This window comes from Humulus lupulus, chromosome 6 (genome assembly GCF_963169125.1).
Source record: "Humulus lupulus chromosome 6, drHumLupu1.1, whole genome shotgun sequence".
In the NCBI taxonomy this organism is placed as follows: domain Eukaryota; kingdom Viridiplantae; phylum Streptophyta; class Magnoliopsida; order Rosales; family Cannabaceae; genus Humulus; species Humulus lupulus.
In genome coordinates, this window is record NC_084798.1 from 63011627 (window position 1) to 63030134 (window position 18508).

At 39.6% G+C, this 18508-nt stretch overlaps 1 protein-coding gene across 1 annotated transcript; it reads left to right on the plus strand.

Moving 5' to 3' along the window:
* The first annotated feature begins 13623 nt into the window (after positions 1-13623).
* Positions 13624-17627, plus strand: LOC133784052 (auxin efflux carrier component 2). The gene is made up of 6 exons (XM_062223579.1): positions 13624-15022; positions 15356-15668; positions 15800-15885; positions 16042-16199; positions 16872-16948; positions 17192-17627. Exons 1-6 carry the CDS (start codon positions 13723-13725, stop codon positions 17256-17258), a joined length of 2001 nt encoding a protein of 666 aa, XP_062079563.1. The 5' UTR covers positions 13624-13722; the 3' UTR covers positions 17259-17627.
* Positions 17628-18508: the final 881 nt, after the last annotated feature.

Below are 18508 nucleotides of genomic sequence, written 5' to 3' on the forward strand. Positions count from 1 at the left end.
GGACCAATTATGGAAGGATTCTCTTGTTCAGAAGGAGCAAGAGGTTAATGCTACTCAGGACAAGGCTCGAGAGGAGTATTCAAAGAAAACCTTCTCTTGCTTTTACTTGATCTGGAAGTCCAACAAAAATCTGAACTTGGATTTCCTTCCTGAGAAGACACAAGCTAAAGAGCTTAGGAAGTGTCTGGCTCGTGAGGCTGCCGAGGTTCAGGGTAGTCTTTCAGATGATTCTCCTCGCCCTAGTTAGTTTTCTTGTTCCTTTATTCTCTTTTTCCACTCATGCCATTGGTGGGGCACCTTGTACTTGACAGTTTTTACATAGGACATTTTATACCTTTATGCTTTTTTGTTATGAGTACTCAGTGTATTGACTGGAATTTTTTTTATTTCCAATGCTTACTAAGTATATCAACTTACAACCCTCATTGGTTCAGGTATCAGTATACTCTGAACACATGTATTTTACGTGCCATACTAACCTTACTCCTTTACGTTTTTCATGCTAACAACCATGGTAATGTGAGTAGTATGATACTTCACCAAGTACCATGAACAAAATGGTAAGGTCGACCACCCCATGGGTGATAGGCTGACCAGTTGATGGACTAGCCGACCACCCCATAAGGGACATGGTTAGGAATCTCCCTACCAATGCCTTTTTAGTTTTTGTTTTTTGCACTTTCAGAACATATGTTGAACAAATGTCCTACAAAAACTTGAGCTTGCTTAGTACTTAAGTTCACGCCCTCATTGCTCGTGTATACCTTGATCGGTATGTACTATATCCTCCCAAGTGATCATGGGTTTAAAAGCCTTGGTCACTTGCTACTTGACCATGCCTTGCTTCGAGCGTTAGACACATAGTACTATCCTTTTCAACCAATGATGCAAGTAGCAAATGCTTGTCCCTCATTAGTATTCGGGTGATGGTTTCATACTCAATAGTAACGATACCTATACACAGATGCATATTTTGTAGCAAGTTTCGATCATGACCTACATAATCTATCATGTACTCGTTATAATTATTGTAGACCGAAATGTCTAAGTTGGACTAACCAGGTCTAGATGGGCTAATCGAGCCTGTAATGAGTCTTAGATCAAATTATTGATCGATCCCTCAAGGACCAGATTCGATTATGATCCGATAATAGCTACTGGTCCTCAGACCAGTCTCTTATTTTTTGATCGTATGGGTCGATAGGTTCCTCAAGAACTTGGATTGAACGTGATCAAATAAGTTGGCGAAAAGGTCCTCGAATCAGTCTCTCATTTGGATATTATGGGTCGATAGGCTCCCCAAGAACCAAGATCAAACATGATCTATTAATTTGGCGACAAGGTCCTAGGACCTATCTCTTTTGTTGATCGTGTGGGTCGATAGATTCCTCAAGAACAAGGATCGAACATGATCAAATAGTTGGCGATAAGGTCCTCGGACCAGCCTCTTGTTTGGATCGTATGGGTCAATAGGCTCATCAAGAACCAAGATCGAACATGATCTATAAATTTGGCGACAAGGTCCTAGGACCAGTCTCTCTTTTGGATCGTATGGGTCAATAGGTCTCTCAGGGACCAGAATTGAACATGATCTGATGGGGTTGACAGGTCTACAGGACAAGTCCTTCATTGAATGAAATTTAAAGAACTAAGAGAAACTTTAGAAATTAAATTCATTAAGTGAATCACAATGGTTGTTATGTAGATAATTCGTAAAAATACATTTGCAAATTAAAACTTGTATTGCTACTGAGAAACTTCATTGATATCATTGGCAGAGGTGTTTGCCATTCCAGTAGTTTCTTATTAGTTCACCATTCAGTCGAGCTATCTTGTACGTCCCTGGTGGTATCACCTCCTCCACAAGGTATGGTCCTTCCCAGTTAGGTCCTAGTACCCCTATCATAGTGTCCTTAGTGTTTACGAATACCCTCCTAAGTACTAAGTCCCCAACCTGGAATTTTTGATCTTTCACTCTGGAGTTGAAGTATCTGGCCACTTTTTGTTGATGCTGCTACTCTGAGACATGCCTTTTCTCGTCTTTCTTCGATTAAATTGAGCGACTCTTCTATTAGTTGATGGTTCCTCCCCTGATCGTATGTCTCCCGGCTATGCGATGGAGGAGTGAGTTCAACTGGCAACATGGCTTCATACCCAAATGCCAAAGAGAATGGCGTATGCTCTATTGCCGTTTGCGTCATCATTTGATGTGACTATAGGACCTTCGGAAGTAATTCCGACCAAGCTCCTTTGGCTTGTTCAAGGAATTTCTTCAGAGTGTCTTTGATAGTCTTGTTCACTACTTCTACTTGGCCATTGGCTTGGGGGTGTGCTACCGAGGAAAAGATTTTTGTGATTCTATGCCTCGTACAAAATTCGGTGAACATATTATTGTCGAATTGAGTCTCATTGTCTGAGATTATCTTCTTTGGTAGGCCAAATCGACATAAGATATTCTTCACCACAAAGTCTAAGATTTTCTTTGAGGTTATGGTGGTGAGCGGTTCTTATAATGCCCCAAATTTCCTAATAAGGTTTAGGACCTTGATTAGGAAGTTGGGAGGGCCATAATTGATTTATTATGTGATTAAATGATAATATGCATGTGTTAGGTGTATTAAATATGCATGGGAACCCATTTCTGATTAATTGGGTGATTTTCATATTTTGGCCATCTCGGGTATATTTGCCATATATGTGATATGTGTGTGGTGCTTTATTATTATTTGGTTATGCTAGGGTTACTCAACACGAGATGATCCTAGGAGGTACGCTAGTGGGAAAGTCACAACGATATTTGTTCTTGACTCGGACTGAGGCAAGGGGTATTTAGTGCATTATCGTGTTATTGGGTAATGGGAATAAGAATTTGATGATAAATTTGGAGTTAGTAAGATCAGGGGGAAATTCTGGAGGTTTTGACTATTTTGCCTCCGGGATGTTTTCGGGACCCCGAGCGTTAGGATTTGTTTGAGGCTAATTAAACTTGAAGTAACCTGTTAAGAAATAAAAAAGAATGTTCAAAACGTTCTCTCTCCTTCAAAGTTCCATTTTCGTCTCCCGGTCGCATTTTCAAAGGAAACTTGAGTTCTAGGACTCGGATTCAAGCGAGGATTGAGGCATAGTGATCCTAGGAAAGATTAAAAGCTTATTAGCCGGAGGATTTAGTTGGGAAACAACTCAATCAGAGGATTCAAGTTTTAAGTTCTAAGTTTTTAAAGTTTTTAAGCTTGAATTGGACTTTGTGTTTTGATGAGTTTTTGATTGATTTGAGACTTGGGTTTTGTTGGTTTTGGATCATGGGGATGTTTGGGGACTTTTATTTTTGAGTTTGGAGATGTTTGGATAGGTTTTTGGAAGGTTTTAAAAGGTTAAAAATGAGGAAAAATGGCTGGTTCGAGGTTGGACCGCAGCCCTGTTCTAGGGCGTCGCGGCCTAAGCTTGCTGAGGGAGGAGGAGGCTTTGTCAGGGGGGCGGGCCGCGGCATGGTGTATGGAGGGCCACGGCACTTAAGGGAAAAGTTCCCCATAATTGTGTTTTTTTCATGGCAACTTAACTCTAAGGGCCTAGAATCAATCCTACTACCTATTTGAGTGGGATTTGACGTCCTGGAGGCTTGGGTTGGGTTTGGAAGTATTTATTTACTCATTTTGATGAGATTTTATATTATGCCTGTGACTACGTTATCACTAGGGGTTTGGAATCAGGATCGCTCTTGTGGCTCGTTGATTGGTAACCTGTGCATGGACCAAAGGTAAGAAAACTGCACCCCATATGTGACATGCATGGTTATTATTTAAGCATGTCGAGTGTTTAAACGAGATGCATGAGATGCACGAGGAACATGTGGATAGGGCATGCCATGAATATTAAAAATGAGATTGATCAGAGCTTGAGTCTCTGTGTTTTTTCATGATCATAATTATGCTAGAAATTGTTAAGTAAGCATGCTGAATGCCCTACATTTGGATATTTGACATATGATATATGCCTGGTAGCATTGCTTACTTGTACGTGGCACTGACTAACTTGTCAGAATTGGCAATGGTGTCAGTATTAGCTGTGAAGTTGTGACCTACTTGTCGAGTTCATAGTAGTACTGAGCACTGGTCATCTTGTATTGACTAAAAAGTCAAGAACGGCATAAGCGTCATGAACGCAGAGCTGATAAAAGATTAGATCTAATAGACATCTGCATTGAATGACTCAAATGAGCATTAATGTCAGACCGACCTCAAGTTCGATGAAAATTATAAGCTCTTGTCTAGCCAAAGGCTAGTTACTTAGAGCCAGGGCCAGAGAGCCCCAGTGACTGTTAGTCACATGTCTATGGGTGTTGAGCCCGAGTGACTTACTCAGTCACTCATTTGATTGGATCCAGGGCCAGAGAGCCCCAATGACTGTTTAGTCACATGGCTATGGGTGCTGAGCCCAGGTGACTATTTCGTCACACGACTGTGGGTGTCGAGCCCCGTAGTGACTTGTTCGTCAATCACTCATCTCATTAGAGCCATTGCCAGAATCCCAGATGACTGCTTTGTCACATGGCTATGGGTGCTGAGCCCCGTAGTGACTTGCTTGTCTGTCACTCATTATGGTTTAACAAAACCTCAAAGTGATATTCACTCATCTGTTCAGGGCTATAAGCTCTGTATGATCATAGTGATCATCATTTGCATGGCTGTGGGTGCTGAGCCCCGTGGTGACTTGCTTGTCAGTCACTCATTATGGTTAATGGAACCACCAATGTTAAATCACTCATTTGATTATGATTGACTTGATAGTCATCCAATCAGGAGGGCATGATTTCTTATCCTAGATTCCCCAACATTATTTGAGGTTATTTGCATGCTTGAATAGAGCTATATTTGTTAGGCATGGTAGATATGATATGACTGTTCATGAGCATATTGAGTTTTCTTGTTGGGCTTCAGCTCACGGGTGCTATGTGGTGTAGGTAAAGGAAAATGAAAGCTAAACCATCCTTGAGTTGGAGCCTAGGTGATGATGTGTACATATGATGCTGCTCGACCGCCACGGCCGAGGGTTGAAAGAGGAACTGGGGTTAAACCCTGTTTTGCTGCTTAGATCGGCTGGTTGTAAATATTTTCTTGTAATGAACCTTTAAATTATATTTTTGGGATCCCAATGTATACAGTAAATTTTCTAATGAAACGTTATATCTTAACCAAAAATTTTAATCCCTAAACCGCTAATCACACTTAGTTACACGATTATGGCCAAATGACTCGATTAGCGAGTTTAGCACTGTTTAAAAGGCACACCGTAATGGTCCCTGGAGTTTAGGGCGTTACAGTTCTGCTTCAACCCATTTGGTGAAGTAGTCCACAACTACAACAACAAATTGGACTCCTCCCCTTCCCGTGGGTAGCTTTCTGGTTAGGTCGATCCCCGATATAGCAAAGGGCCAAGGGCTCTGTATCTGTGTTAATTCATTAAGTGGCGTTCGGTGTATCTTGGAGAACATCTGGCACTTGTGGCATCTTCTGACATACTCCATCGAGTCTTCATTCATCCTCGGCCAAAAGTATCCTTGTCTTAGGATTTTCTTAGACAGGATCTGCCCCCCAGCGTGATCTCCACATAACCCCTCATGTACCTCGATCATTAACAACTTTGACTGGTCGGGTGTAACGCACCTTGGCAGTGGGAGGGAGTACCCTTATCAGTATAGTACCCCTTTGACCATTATATATCGGACAACTTGTCTCACCAACTTCCTTGCTTTGTTCCTATCACTGGGCCCTACTCCTTGGTTGAGATAGTTAATAATAGGCTTCATCCATGTATCTCCTAACTCAACAGGTAGTGCCTCTTGCTCAATTATACTTCTTTCCGCAAAGTATTTGACGGGAGCAACATTTAAGGTGTCTGCATCTTTTGCACTGGCAAGCTTGGCTAAGGCATCGGCATTGGCATTCTACTCTCTCTAGACTTGTATAATTGAGTATTTCTTGAACTGTGCTAACAAGTCCTTCACCTTGTTCAAGTACTGCACCATCCTAAGTCGCTTGGCTTGATACTCCCCCAGTATCTGGTACACCACTAGCTGGGAATCGTTGAATATCTCCAAGGACTGTGCATGTACATCCCGAGACAAGCGCAATCTAGTTAATACTGCCTCATACACAGCCTTGTTGTTTGAAGCGTTGAATCCAAATCTGAGAGCGCAATGGATTCGATGATTCTTCGGAGTGATTAGTATGATTCCTGCACCTGAGTTGTGTTCATTAGATGCTCCATCAACATATAGCTTCTATACAGGAGTATCTCCTTCCTTCTCCGTATCTCCACTCTCCGATTGGTAGGAAGGGTCTTCAAGGTTGGTGCCTTCGACTATGAAGTCCGCCAATGCTTGTCCTTTTATCACCCTCCTTAAATGATAAGTGATATCGAACTATCCTAGTTCCACTACCGACTTGAGTAATCGTCCCGATGCCTCTGGTTTATGAAGAACTTGTCTCAACGGTTGATCGGTCAGGACTCGGATTGAGTGAGCTTGGAAATATGGACGCAGCTTTCGAAAGGCGATTACTAAACAGTAGGGTAGTTTTTCAAGAGGGGGGATACCCAGATTCCACACCTACTAGCCTTTTACTAATATAGTATACAGGGTGTTGTACTATGTTCTCTTCCTTTACCAAAGCAGCACTGATCGCATGCTCAGTGATCGCCAAATAGATGAATAATACTTCACCATATATTGGCTTCACTAGGACGAAAGGTTGGGCGAGGTGCTTTTTCAGGGCTTGGAAAGCTTCCTCACATTCCTCGGTCCATTGGATCTTCTTGCTGCCCTTAATAAGTTAAAGAAAGGGACACACTTGTTTGTAGACTTTGATATGAACCTACTGAGGCCAGCTACTCTCCCGGTTAAGCTTTGCACTTCTTTGATTGTGGTAGGCGACTTTATGTCGATCAATGCTTTGATCTTCTCAGGGTTAGACTCAATTCCACGTGAATTGACTATGTATCCGAGAAATTTACCAGAACCAACTCCAAACGAGCACCTAAGAGGGTTTAGCATCATCCTATACTTTCTAAGTATTGCAAAGCATTCCTCCAAGTCTTGACACATGCCCTCCAGCTTCTTTGGACTTGACCAAAATGTCATCGATGTATACCTCTATATTTTTTCTGATCAAGTCTCGGAACATGCCATTCACTACTAGTACAATCCTTTGTTTGTCCAGAAGCTGGTATGTTCCTCGTCGGAAGGGTGCACACTTATTTGATTATACCCATAATACATATCCATGAATGAGAGTATTTCATGTCATGTCGTTGCATCGACCAGTTGGTCTATTCAGGGTAGTGGGAAACAGTCTTTGGGGCAGGCCTTGTTCAGATCTGTGAAGTCCATGCATGTTCTCCACTTCCCGTTTGGTTTTGGGACCAACACGGGGTTTGATACCAATCAGGGTAGTAGGCCTCCCTTATAAAACCGTTTTCCTTGAGCCACTCGACCTCCTCCTTCAGGGCTTGAGATCGATCTTTGTCAAGCAGTCTCCTTTTTTGTTGCACTGGTGGGTAGTTCTTGTCTATATTGAGGACATGACTTATTACAGATGGAGAAATTCCAACCATGTCCTTATGTGACCAGGCAAAGACGTCTTGGTTTTTCTTCAAAAATTCCACCAATCGTGCTTTAATTTCCACCTCTAACTCCTTCCCGACTATGATTACTTTAGTCGGGTCCTCCTCATCTAGTAGGACTTCGTCAAGATCTTCAACTGGTCCCACCCCCATGACGTCATCCCCAAAGAGAGGATCGATTTTGTTTCCCTTGCTTTGGGAAACTTGTTATAATAACAAATCTTCATTAAAAGGAGCCCTCGACTCCAATAGAATGTTTCTTTCAACGTCAACTTTCATGTTGACAACCTCATCAGTTCCTTCACTCTCTTCGTAGCAGGTTACTATCATGTTGTTTATGCATGGTCCTTTCTTTTCCTTGAGCATTGACGCATTATAGCATTCTCGTGCTTCCCTTTGGTTACCATGTACGCATCCTTGCCCTGTGCTGGTGGGGAACTTCAAAGATAGGTGCCAGATAGATACTAATGCGTGTAATGCCATCAAGAGGGGTCTCCCGAGTACTACATTGTAAGTCGATGAGCAATCTACCACCAAGAACTCTGTCATAAAAGTTTCGTGCCTAGGGGCATCGCCCACTATGACCAGTAGTTTGATAATTTCATCTGGTGCTAGGCATTCTCCCGTGAACCCATATATCACTTGGGAACACGGTGTCAGGTCCTTGACCGTGAGCTTCATCTTCTCAAGGGATGATTTGTAGATGATATCTACTGAGCTTCCCGTATCCACCAAGCACCTCTTCACTTGGGCATTGGCGATTTGAATGGTAAGGACTAGAGGGTCATTGTGGCGGTACCTCGCGTGTCTGGTGTCATCCTCTATAAAAGTGAGTGTTTCACTTTCACACTTTGGATTTTTTGGAGACCGCTCCTCAACCGCCATACACTGGGAAGACTCCCCTACCTCATGCTTGAGGGTCATTGCATATCGCTCGCGAGCATTGTTGTTGTTGCCTGCTATGTGGGGCCCTCCACATATGGTATCCAGTGTGAAGTCTACAGTCATCGGCTCTAGTGGTGGACTCCTCTGTCTTCAGAATTCTGGGTTCCTACTTGGGGTCTCGGTCTTGCCTCAGTACCTCGAGAGTTTTCTTGATCGGAGAAGAAACTCTATCTAATTCTTCAATTATTTGCACTTGTTTGTGTCGTTCCCATAATCATTATGGAAACGACAAAACTTATTCTTGTCCTTTTTTCCTTCTGAACGCAAGGGTGGTGGCTTTAGGTATGGTACCTCCTGGTATGTTTCCAAGTAAATCTCAACCCTTGATGTGGTCAGGATGGTATAATTGGTGAACCTGGGCTGGTAAGGTTGATGCTTTGCTTGTTTGTCGGTGGGTGTTGAGTTAGCTTTCTTTTCTCCCCCCTGCTCGGCCCCTGAGGTATTCCTCTTCTTACCATTGCCCCTACTGCCGCCCTGAGGGTTTGCACTGTTCTAATCTGCCTTGATGGTTTATGTCATTTTCTTCCTTCATGATAGCATCACCTAGCTTCATGTATTTGTCGGCTCGGTACAAGAACTCCTGCAAGGTGTTGATAGGGTTCCTGTGTATACTATCCCATAAGGGACTTCGATAAGTTATTCCTGCCGAGATGGAAACGAACTTCCCTTCATCTCCTACCGTGGCCGCACTATTTGCCTCTCTCATGAATCTTTGAATGTATTCTTTCAGGGACTCATCTTTCCCTTGCTTGATGTCAGCTATCTGATTGGCATAAACCGGTTGAATCCGCCCGGAACTAAAGACCTTGCAGAATTCCTTCTTGAAATGCTCCTAGGAAGTGATGGATCTAGGTTTGAATTTCCAATACCATTCCTGAGTTGAGTCAGAGAGAGTGGTAGGGAATACCATGCACCTATAATCATGCTCCACACCGAGTAACTCCATCTGATCCTCGAACTTCCCAATGTGTCGCACCGGGTCCTCCTCCACAGTGTATGTAGGAAGTTTCAGGGTCTTGTATTTCAGTGGTGGTTGGGAAGCTTGGATCTTGTCACTGAAAGGACTCCCACATCTATGAGCCTGCTCATTATCTGAAGGTTTCTTTGTTAGATCCTGAATAGCCATAACGAGTGCATCTATTTGAGCCTGTACTGCTGGTGGGATCGCTGCTCCAGGTGGGGTAGAGGTCCCTGGTACCCCTTCCTGAGTGCTAATCCTCCTGTTCATGACCTCCCTCAAATCCTAAGGTTGCGCATCTTTCCCCAGCCTATCGAACACAGTACTTGTGTTATTCATCAGTTCTTTTCCCTTGCGAGACTGAGGGTGTAGGGGTGGTAGGTCTGCCTTGCCCCTGTCGGTGCGACCCTACCCCCGAGCCTCTCCTCTCATATGACTTTGAGACTTTGAGCGGACATTTCCATTCCTGTCACACCTTTAAGATGTTTGACCCTCATTTCCTGCATTGTTTCATCGACCCCCCTGGGATGGAGTGTTATTCTTCTTTGTCATGGAGGAGGTAGTCTTGGACTGTTCCTCTTCATCCTGTCTCTTGGAAAGTGGTTCTGAGAGTGTTCTTGGGGTTCTACTCCTCCCCTGGGACTCTCCGTTACTGTTGTCTCGCATTCCTGCTGCTTTGGCCTGAGCCTCCCTCACAGCCTGAGCAGCAGCTTCAGCATTAGCTCGGGCTAACTGAGTAGCTGCCTTCAAGGCCACAGTGGCCTCCTGGTGCTTCCGGTAAGCCTCCTGCTCCCTCTGGATCATCCTTTGGACCTTTTCATCGATCTCCCGTCGTTGCCATTCCATAGTCGCCCTCTGAAGGGAAATTTCTACAGCAAAGGCCTCCTGGTGATCGTCTTGTGGATCTTCTGCATCATATTGATCTCCTATCTCCACCTGAGGTTCATTAATGGGATCTATGGGATCCTGGGTGGGGGGATCCCTGGGAGCAGTCTTCTTTGTCTGACTGGGTTTCGGAGGCATTGTAAACTGATGAAAGTGTGTTTCTTGATTTCTTTCTCTCAATGAAAGCACCAAAATGTTGACCCGTGAAATTGGCCAACGGTCGTATGTGCAGTATACAACACCTTTTGAACGAAATAAATAAAATAAATGACAGAGTACAATATCTTAAATAAACACACATGAATTTTATAGTGGTTCAGCCCTGTTCTGATGAACAGTAATAACCTAATCCACTTAGCTTTTAGTATTGAACCACTTGACAATTACACTATTGCACCAAAATATCCACTCGTTCTCACTTGCCCAGAATTTCTCCCCAAATATTCTTTAGATCTCCAAAATTCCAGACAAAGTGATCTAGCCTAGAGTCTAAAAGTCCTCCTAAATGAAGCCATGGGTCCTTTATTTATAGTACCTAGGGGCTGTTACATGACCAGTAGTACTGGGATCGTGGTTTTGTACACGATTATCATGTAATGGAGAGACGTGTCCCCCTTCCCATGATCATGAGATCGTGGCTCTTCTCGTTGTTTCTTTACATCGTGGTAGATAATGCACGATTAAAACTTTTTGGAAAATGTTAAGTCTCTGTTGGTATATGAGACTTAGGTGCTAGGCCCGACGACCAAAGCTTGGGTGCAGCACCTGTGACCTTCTGAGTGGTAGACCTGTTGACCCTCTGGGTGCTAGGCCTGTTGATCTTCGGGGTGCTAGGCCTATTGATCTCAGTTTGAACGAGAGTGATTATTTCTCAGTGAAGTGTACTTGGGGGTTTAGGCTGACCACCCTATGAAAGATAGGGTGGGCCGACCACCCAAGTGGCTCTTGGGCCTGCTTAGGCTGACCATCCCTAGGGGTTTTGGGCTTGGTCGACTTCCCTGGGTCCTGGACCTGTCTTTTTTGCTTGTCAGTATTTTCTCAATACTTTGTCGTTTTTCCCTGATTTGTGATGTCACGTGTCACATTCTCATTCGCCACGTCATCATCATATTTTTTAGGGATAACAATAACAATTTTTTTTGTTATTAGATATAATAACAATTTTTTTTGTTATAAGAAATTATAACAATTTTTTTTTTATTATAAGAAATAATATCAATTTTTTTGTTATAAAGACCCTATCCCGATTCCGGATTCTATAAAGACATTATCCCAACCCCCGATCCTATCCCGGCCTTATAAAGACCTTATCCTGACCCCCGGACCATATAAAGACCCTATCCCGACCTGCGACCCTATAAAGACCTTATCTTGACCCTATAAAGACACTATCCCGACCCTCGAACCTATAAAGACACTATATTAGCGGCAACACGTGTCATCACAAATAGTTTTTTAATTGACATGGCCACTATTAGCGGCGACATCTTAAATATTCACGTTGGAGGGAAACTTCCCACATTTTTTATGGGTATTTTCGAATTTATTAGCGGCGATAATATTTTTAATAAATATTGGTATTATTAGCAGCGAGTTTGGGTCGTACTTAATAATGTTGCCGCTAAAGACCATTTTTCTTATAGTGTCAATAATGTACATAGTTTTGGGGAAATTTTTAACATCGTCAATCATTCAGAGGGCACGATGTGATAGTGCTCATAGTTCTGGGGACAAAAATATTATTTATTCTATTAAATATCTAGTGTTGTATTACATATTATTATAACAATAATATTTTATAATATTTAATTTTATATTAATATAATTAATATTTATTTTTAATTCATTTTAAAAGTATATTCGGTTAAATATTTGGAATAATTCATTAAAGTTAACAAAATAAAAATGTTAAATATACATTTTTTTATACCTAAAGATATATAGTTATAAAAGAGATAAATGCATGCGTATAATATATATAATATATAATTATTTGATAATAATAATGTTTAGAGGGTCAGCTACGGTCGCAGTACCCAAGTGTTAGTCCCGCGAGACTTATATTAATAAATGAAGACAGATCATTTCTGCTGCCGCGGATCACTCAGAATTGCCAAACTCATGTGCATGCACGAGTACTGTGCCGTCGACAAAGGATTTTTTTTATACAATAAATTATATCTTCTGCAGTTTATTAGACCGGAATTATTTTAAAATTACCTAGTTTTTAATCTAAATCTCGGAGATATTTATATTTCCTAATTTTCAACAATAAATAAAATGTGGTCGAATCTAAACTTCATATCGGTACCTAATTAATTAATCAAATTTTGTAGAAAAACATATCGACCAGGCTCCTAAATTTTACACTTTGCTCCAACTTGGTGCTCTCGTATTTTAGACCTGTTTCACCAGTTTTTATACCCTTAAACGTAAGATTATCCTACTTATGATAACATATCTCCAAAATCTTTCGTACATGTAAGAGAAATCGGGTTAAAGTTGTACGTGCTTATATTTAAAATTTAAAATTATTTATATATATTAGCCAATAGTATTAATTCGTCTAAAATCTCTTATACGCGTTTATATTTGGAGAGAAAATTGCGTTATACAGATATAATATTTTTGTAAATAAAAAAAGAAAACTTATTTATTATCTCTTTCTCACTGTCTCTAACTTAAATAGCTTGCCGCAATTTTTTATTTATTTATTTTGTTTTTACTAGGGAAGGACTTGTCTGCCTCCCTCCCCTTTCGACAAGTTTTAAATTTATTTTATAAAACTTTTTTATTTGTTCTTGTCGAGTTGAAGTTGTTCCTGATTCAACCCCACTTGGCAATAGACTCTCCAGGAATCCCATCTTTATAATATATATATACTTTTATATAATTGACTGATCATATACGAAATTTGAACTAATGCTCAGTATATTTAATTTCTTTTTTCCTTAAAAGTAAAACGTGAACTGCACACTGAAGTACTGAACAATCATTTTTAGAATTAAATAAATGCTGTTAAAGAAGAAAAAGAATGCTATTTTGTTTTTTTTTTAAATATGACTTTTATACGACATTTTTCTTAAGGGAATCTCCTCTATTTTGTTTTTTTTTAATTAAGTAAAAATATGTACCATAAATCAAATTTGAGAAGTAGTCTATAAGAGCGTACACATATTCATTCCACTATTCCCTAGCATCCTCATCTCTCTCTCATGAAATGAGGTGTAACAAAACCACTTATAATATCTCAACATCCAATCTAACCCTTAAGCTCTAAAACATTCACTCTCTCTCTCTCTCTAGATAGCACCACCATGATCACAGGTAAGGACATCTACGATGTTCTGGCGGCCATTGTCCCCTTATACGTAGCTATGTTTTTAGCCTACGGTTCAGTCCGGTGGTGGAAGATCTTCACGCCTGACCAATGCTCCGGCATCAATCGATTCGTGGCGGTGTTCGCTGTACCCTTACTCTCGTTCCACTTTATCTCCTCCAACGATCCCTACGCCATGAACTACCACTTCATCGCAGCCGACTCACTCCAAAAGGTGGTCATCCTCGCCGCCCTCTTTCTATGGCAGACCTTTTCCAAGCGAGGAAACCATGAGTGGATGATAACCCTTTTCTCTCTTTCCACTCTCCCGAACACTCTCGTCATGGGAATTCCTCTCTTGAAAGCCATGTACGGAGACTTCTCCGGTAGCCTCATGGTTCAAATCGTGGTTCTCCAGAGTGTGATCTGGTACACTCTCATGCTCTTCATGTTCGAGTACAGAGGAGCCAAGCTCCTCATCACCGAGCAGTTTCCAGAGACTGCAGGCTCCATCACCTCGTTCCGAGTCGACTCCGACGTCGTTTCTCTCAACGGTCGGGAGCCCTTACAGACCGACGCGGAAATCGGTGACGATGGAAAGCTCCACGTGGTGGTGAGAAGATCGGGGGCTTCATCAATGATTTCTTCCTTCAACAAGTCTCACGGACTCAATTCCATAACTTCCATGACTCCCAGGGCGTCGAACCTTACAGGAGTAGAGATCTACTCAGTACAATCCTCGCGCGAGCCGACGCCAAGGGCTTCCAGCTTCAACCAGACTGATTTTTACGCCATGTTCAACGCCAGTAAGGTCCCGAGTCCCAAACAAGGGTACACCAGCAGCTTTGGCGGAGGGGGACTAGCCCCAACTGGACCAGCCGGTTTCGGAGGCAGCGGTGGCGATGTCTACTCGCTTCACTCATCGAAAGGCGTCACGCCGAGAACATCTAATTTCGATGAAGAGATGTTGAAGAATATGGGAAAGAAGCAGAGAGGAGCAAGGAGCATGAGTGGAGAGCTCTTCAATGGCGGTCTTGTCTCATCTTACCCTCCTCCTAATCCGATGTTTTCAGGGTCAACAAGTAGTGCTATTAAGAAGAAAGACACTACAACTATTACTCCTCCTGCTGCTGGTAATAATGGGGTGCCGAACAAGGACCTTCATATGTTCGTATGGAGCTCAAGTGCGTCGCCGGTTTCCGAAGGGATCCTTAGACACGCAGTTAACAGAGCCGTCTCTTCTGATTTTGGAGGTATTGATACATCCAAAGCTTCTGGCGTGGCTCAGCACGAAAGAGGTAGTGATGAGAAAATGAGTCTTTCTTTATATATTATCGTTTGCATGGGATCTGACACGCACACGATAACCCTTATTACTTTACTGATCCAATGGTACTATTTAATCAATCATTAGTCATAAAAATTATTTGTATTTTACGATGATGCAGCATGAATACACCAAAATCAGATAAGTTAATTTTTTTTTTCTTGAGATAAGTTAAATAAGTTTGTACTTTTACTTCTATCTAATAACTATTTCATGACATTTGTAGTATTTTTCTTTATGAATTATTGGTTCCCACAATTTATAATTAATTGACACTACTGATGAGTAAATACTTATTGTGTAGGTATGCAAGAGTTAAATGAGAATATAAGTCCAGCAGGGAAGATGGTTGGAGAAAATAATCATGCCGAAGTAGAAGAAGGGTTGAGAAATATGAAGTATAATAATGGTATGGGAGGTTCGCCATATAGCTCTAACAATTACCAGAAGAAGGTTGAAGACGTGGGTGAACTAGGAGGAGGTCAGAAGAAGAACCAAATGCCACCTGCTAGTGTCATGACAAGACTTATCCTTATCATGGTTTGGAGGAAACTCATTCGAAACCCCAACACCTACTCTAGCCTCATTGGCTTAATTTGGTCCCTCGTCTCCTTCAGGTAATTATTACCACAATAGTTAATAGTTGTCTTTCTTTCTCTCTCCCTCATAAATATTCTTTTAATTACAATAATTGATATAAATTCTATTATTTGATACTCTTCATCACATAATAATTTTGTGTTGGCAGGTGGAACATCAAGATGCCAACAATTGTAAGCGGGTCCATATCCATATTATCTGATGCTGGTCTGGGAATGGCTATGTTTAGTTTAGGTAAATAATTATATAAATATATAATATGCATATACGGATATACAAACATACATACCTGAACTTAACTTTTTTTTTAATTATAATTACACTAGTTTGTAAAGTGTATATATATAAATATAAATATACAATGACGTTGATAATAAATTGCATGTGAAGGTTTATTCATGGCTTTACAGCCAAAGATCATAGCATGTGGAAAATCAGTAGCGACATTTTCAATGGCTGTTAGGTTCTTGACTGGCCCAGCAGTGATTGCGGCAACTTCTATAGTCGTTGGTCTTCGTGGAGTGCTTTTGCATATCGCCATTGTTCAGGTTTAATGCTTTCTCATTTCTTAAAATAATAATTTGTACAATTTTCAATTTATCATTTAGAGATACATCGCTTGCTACTATATATAAATATAGCTTTTATTTCCTGAAAGTCAAACCCCTTTTCTCAATAAGAAAGTTTTTTTTTTCTCGACTATATCTATAATATTTATTAAATTTAAATATACGTTGAATTACATGAATAGTAGTATATCCCTTCATTGTTGCCCGACACTAGTAGGAACACTTAGCAATTATCTAAAATAAAAACTACCTTTCCAAGAGAAGAACATGATTTTGAAGACAACTTGGTTATACATAGTTGTTTTTTAATACTGTCAAAAATTGACTTAACGTTGCTGATACATGTATCTATTTCAACAAGGTTGGATAGTAGTGCATTAAACATTTTACTCATCAAAATTTGAACCAAGGATTATATATATATATATGTTCATTTTATATACGTTGTCTACTGTTTGCTTTTCTTTAGTTAGTCCAAAATGCTGAACTTCTAAGTTTACTACTTTTTAATTTTCTTTTTCCGACTCATATCTATTTTGAAACGGTCAAAAGATATTCATATCGTTTGATGAGTTACTGATCACTAAAAACTATATTTGAATATATATATAGTTGAAGTAATGACCATTAATTTATAATACTTATCTGCAGGCTGCTCTTCCACAAGGAATCGTTCCCTTTGTATTTGCAAAAGAATACAATGTCCATCCAGACATACTTAGTACTGCGTAAGTATTACTCACCACTTCAATTAAATAAACAAATGTAATTTATATGAATATATAGATATCAATCAACCTAATTAGTTCCCCACTACAAAATTTGTATACTAATTTGCACAAATTGATTTAAAAAGAAAATTATAATATGTATATATTAATTAAGAAGGAAGACAATCTGATTTTTTTTATTTTATATGATTAATAATATAAGAGAATCTGACATTTACATATTTATAAATAATATTGCAGGGTTATTTTCGGAATGCTAATCGCCTTGCCCATCACAATTCTCTATTACGTGCTTCTTGGGCTATAGTAAAACTACTTTCTGGGAAACAGTGAGGAAATATATATATATAATAGTGTATTATCCAAGTCAGGCTTAGTTGGATGGATCTCATACTGTTTTTGAAGAAAACCAAATATTCCTTTGGATTCAGTGCCATCATATGGCCTTAAGCATGTGATCTTTTAGCTCTCTCTTGCTACATACTTGTCTTCTTCAATATCTTAGTCCTCTTATAGTATTTTTTTTCCGTCTCTTTTTAGTTATTTTTGCTATCTTATCTGGTTAGAAAAATATTAGATTAGATCAACTTAGATTGATAGGAGAGAGAGGCAGAGAAATTAGTACGTACTTTTTTTTTCTTCTATGTATTCTGATATATATTAATTATTTGTTAAACCAAAATCAATGTAACTCACCTTTACATTACTTTTGACTTCACTAATTTATAACCTAACTTCCAAGTTCATTTTAAGTATTTTGTTTATTTTAATTAGTTCATAAAATAAACTTTTGTGTGAAGCTTATGATGAAGCATATATCATTGATTTACTACTCACTCTTATTTATATATATATATATATACTAGGTATAAAATACGTGCAATACATAATATATTTTATATTTTTTAACGATGTAATATTCAAAAAAATTAATTAGATAATAAATAACATGATTATTAAAATGTACAACATGATTTAAGTAGAAAGTTGTTGTCGTATTACGTGAAGAATTACTTTGAGGTACATTTTCAAACAGTGATTGCTTCAATAACATAATATATTAAACATATAACTAGTTAAAACCAAATTAAATAAAATAATTGAGCTTGACAAATGAAATAATGTATTATGTAGTAGTTTAGTTTATGTATAAATAATAAATTGGAATTTGTTAATGTACTGAGAATAATAATAATTTCACTAACCTTTGGATTGTTCGGATTGTTCCTTAAAAGTTCCTGAGATGAAATCACAATGTATTATAACAAAACACCTGAGAAAAATAAATCAAAAGTAGAATAAGTTTTTTAAATTGTCAATTTGTATAAAATTACGATCACAGTAAAATTCTAGTATAAAAGTAACGATGCAAATTTTGGTGAGAAGTTTCACAGACCTTGTTGAGAATAGAGGTCATGAAGCAACAACTATTTATCAACACCATATAACACAAAGATGCCAAATAGTGTTGGATTCACATGTTCAGACATATAAATTCAGGTGATAAATCTGAAATATATTCTTTTACAGTGGCAATCTCAACAAACAAATAATAAA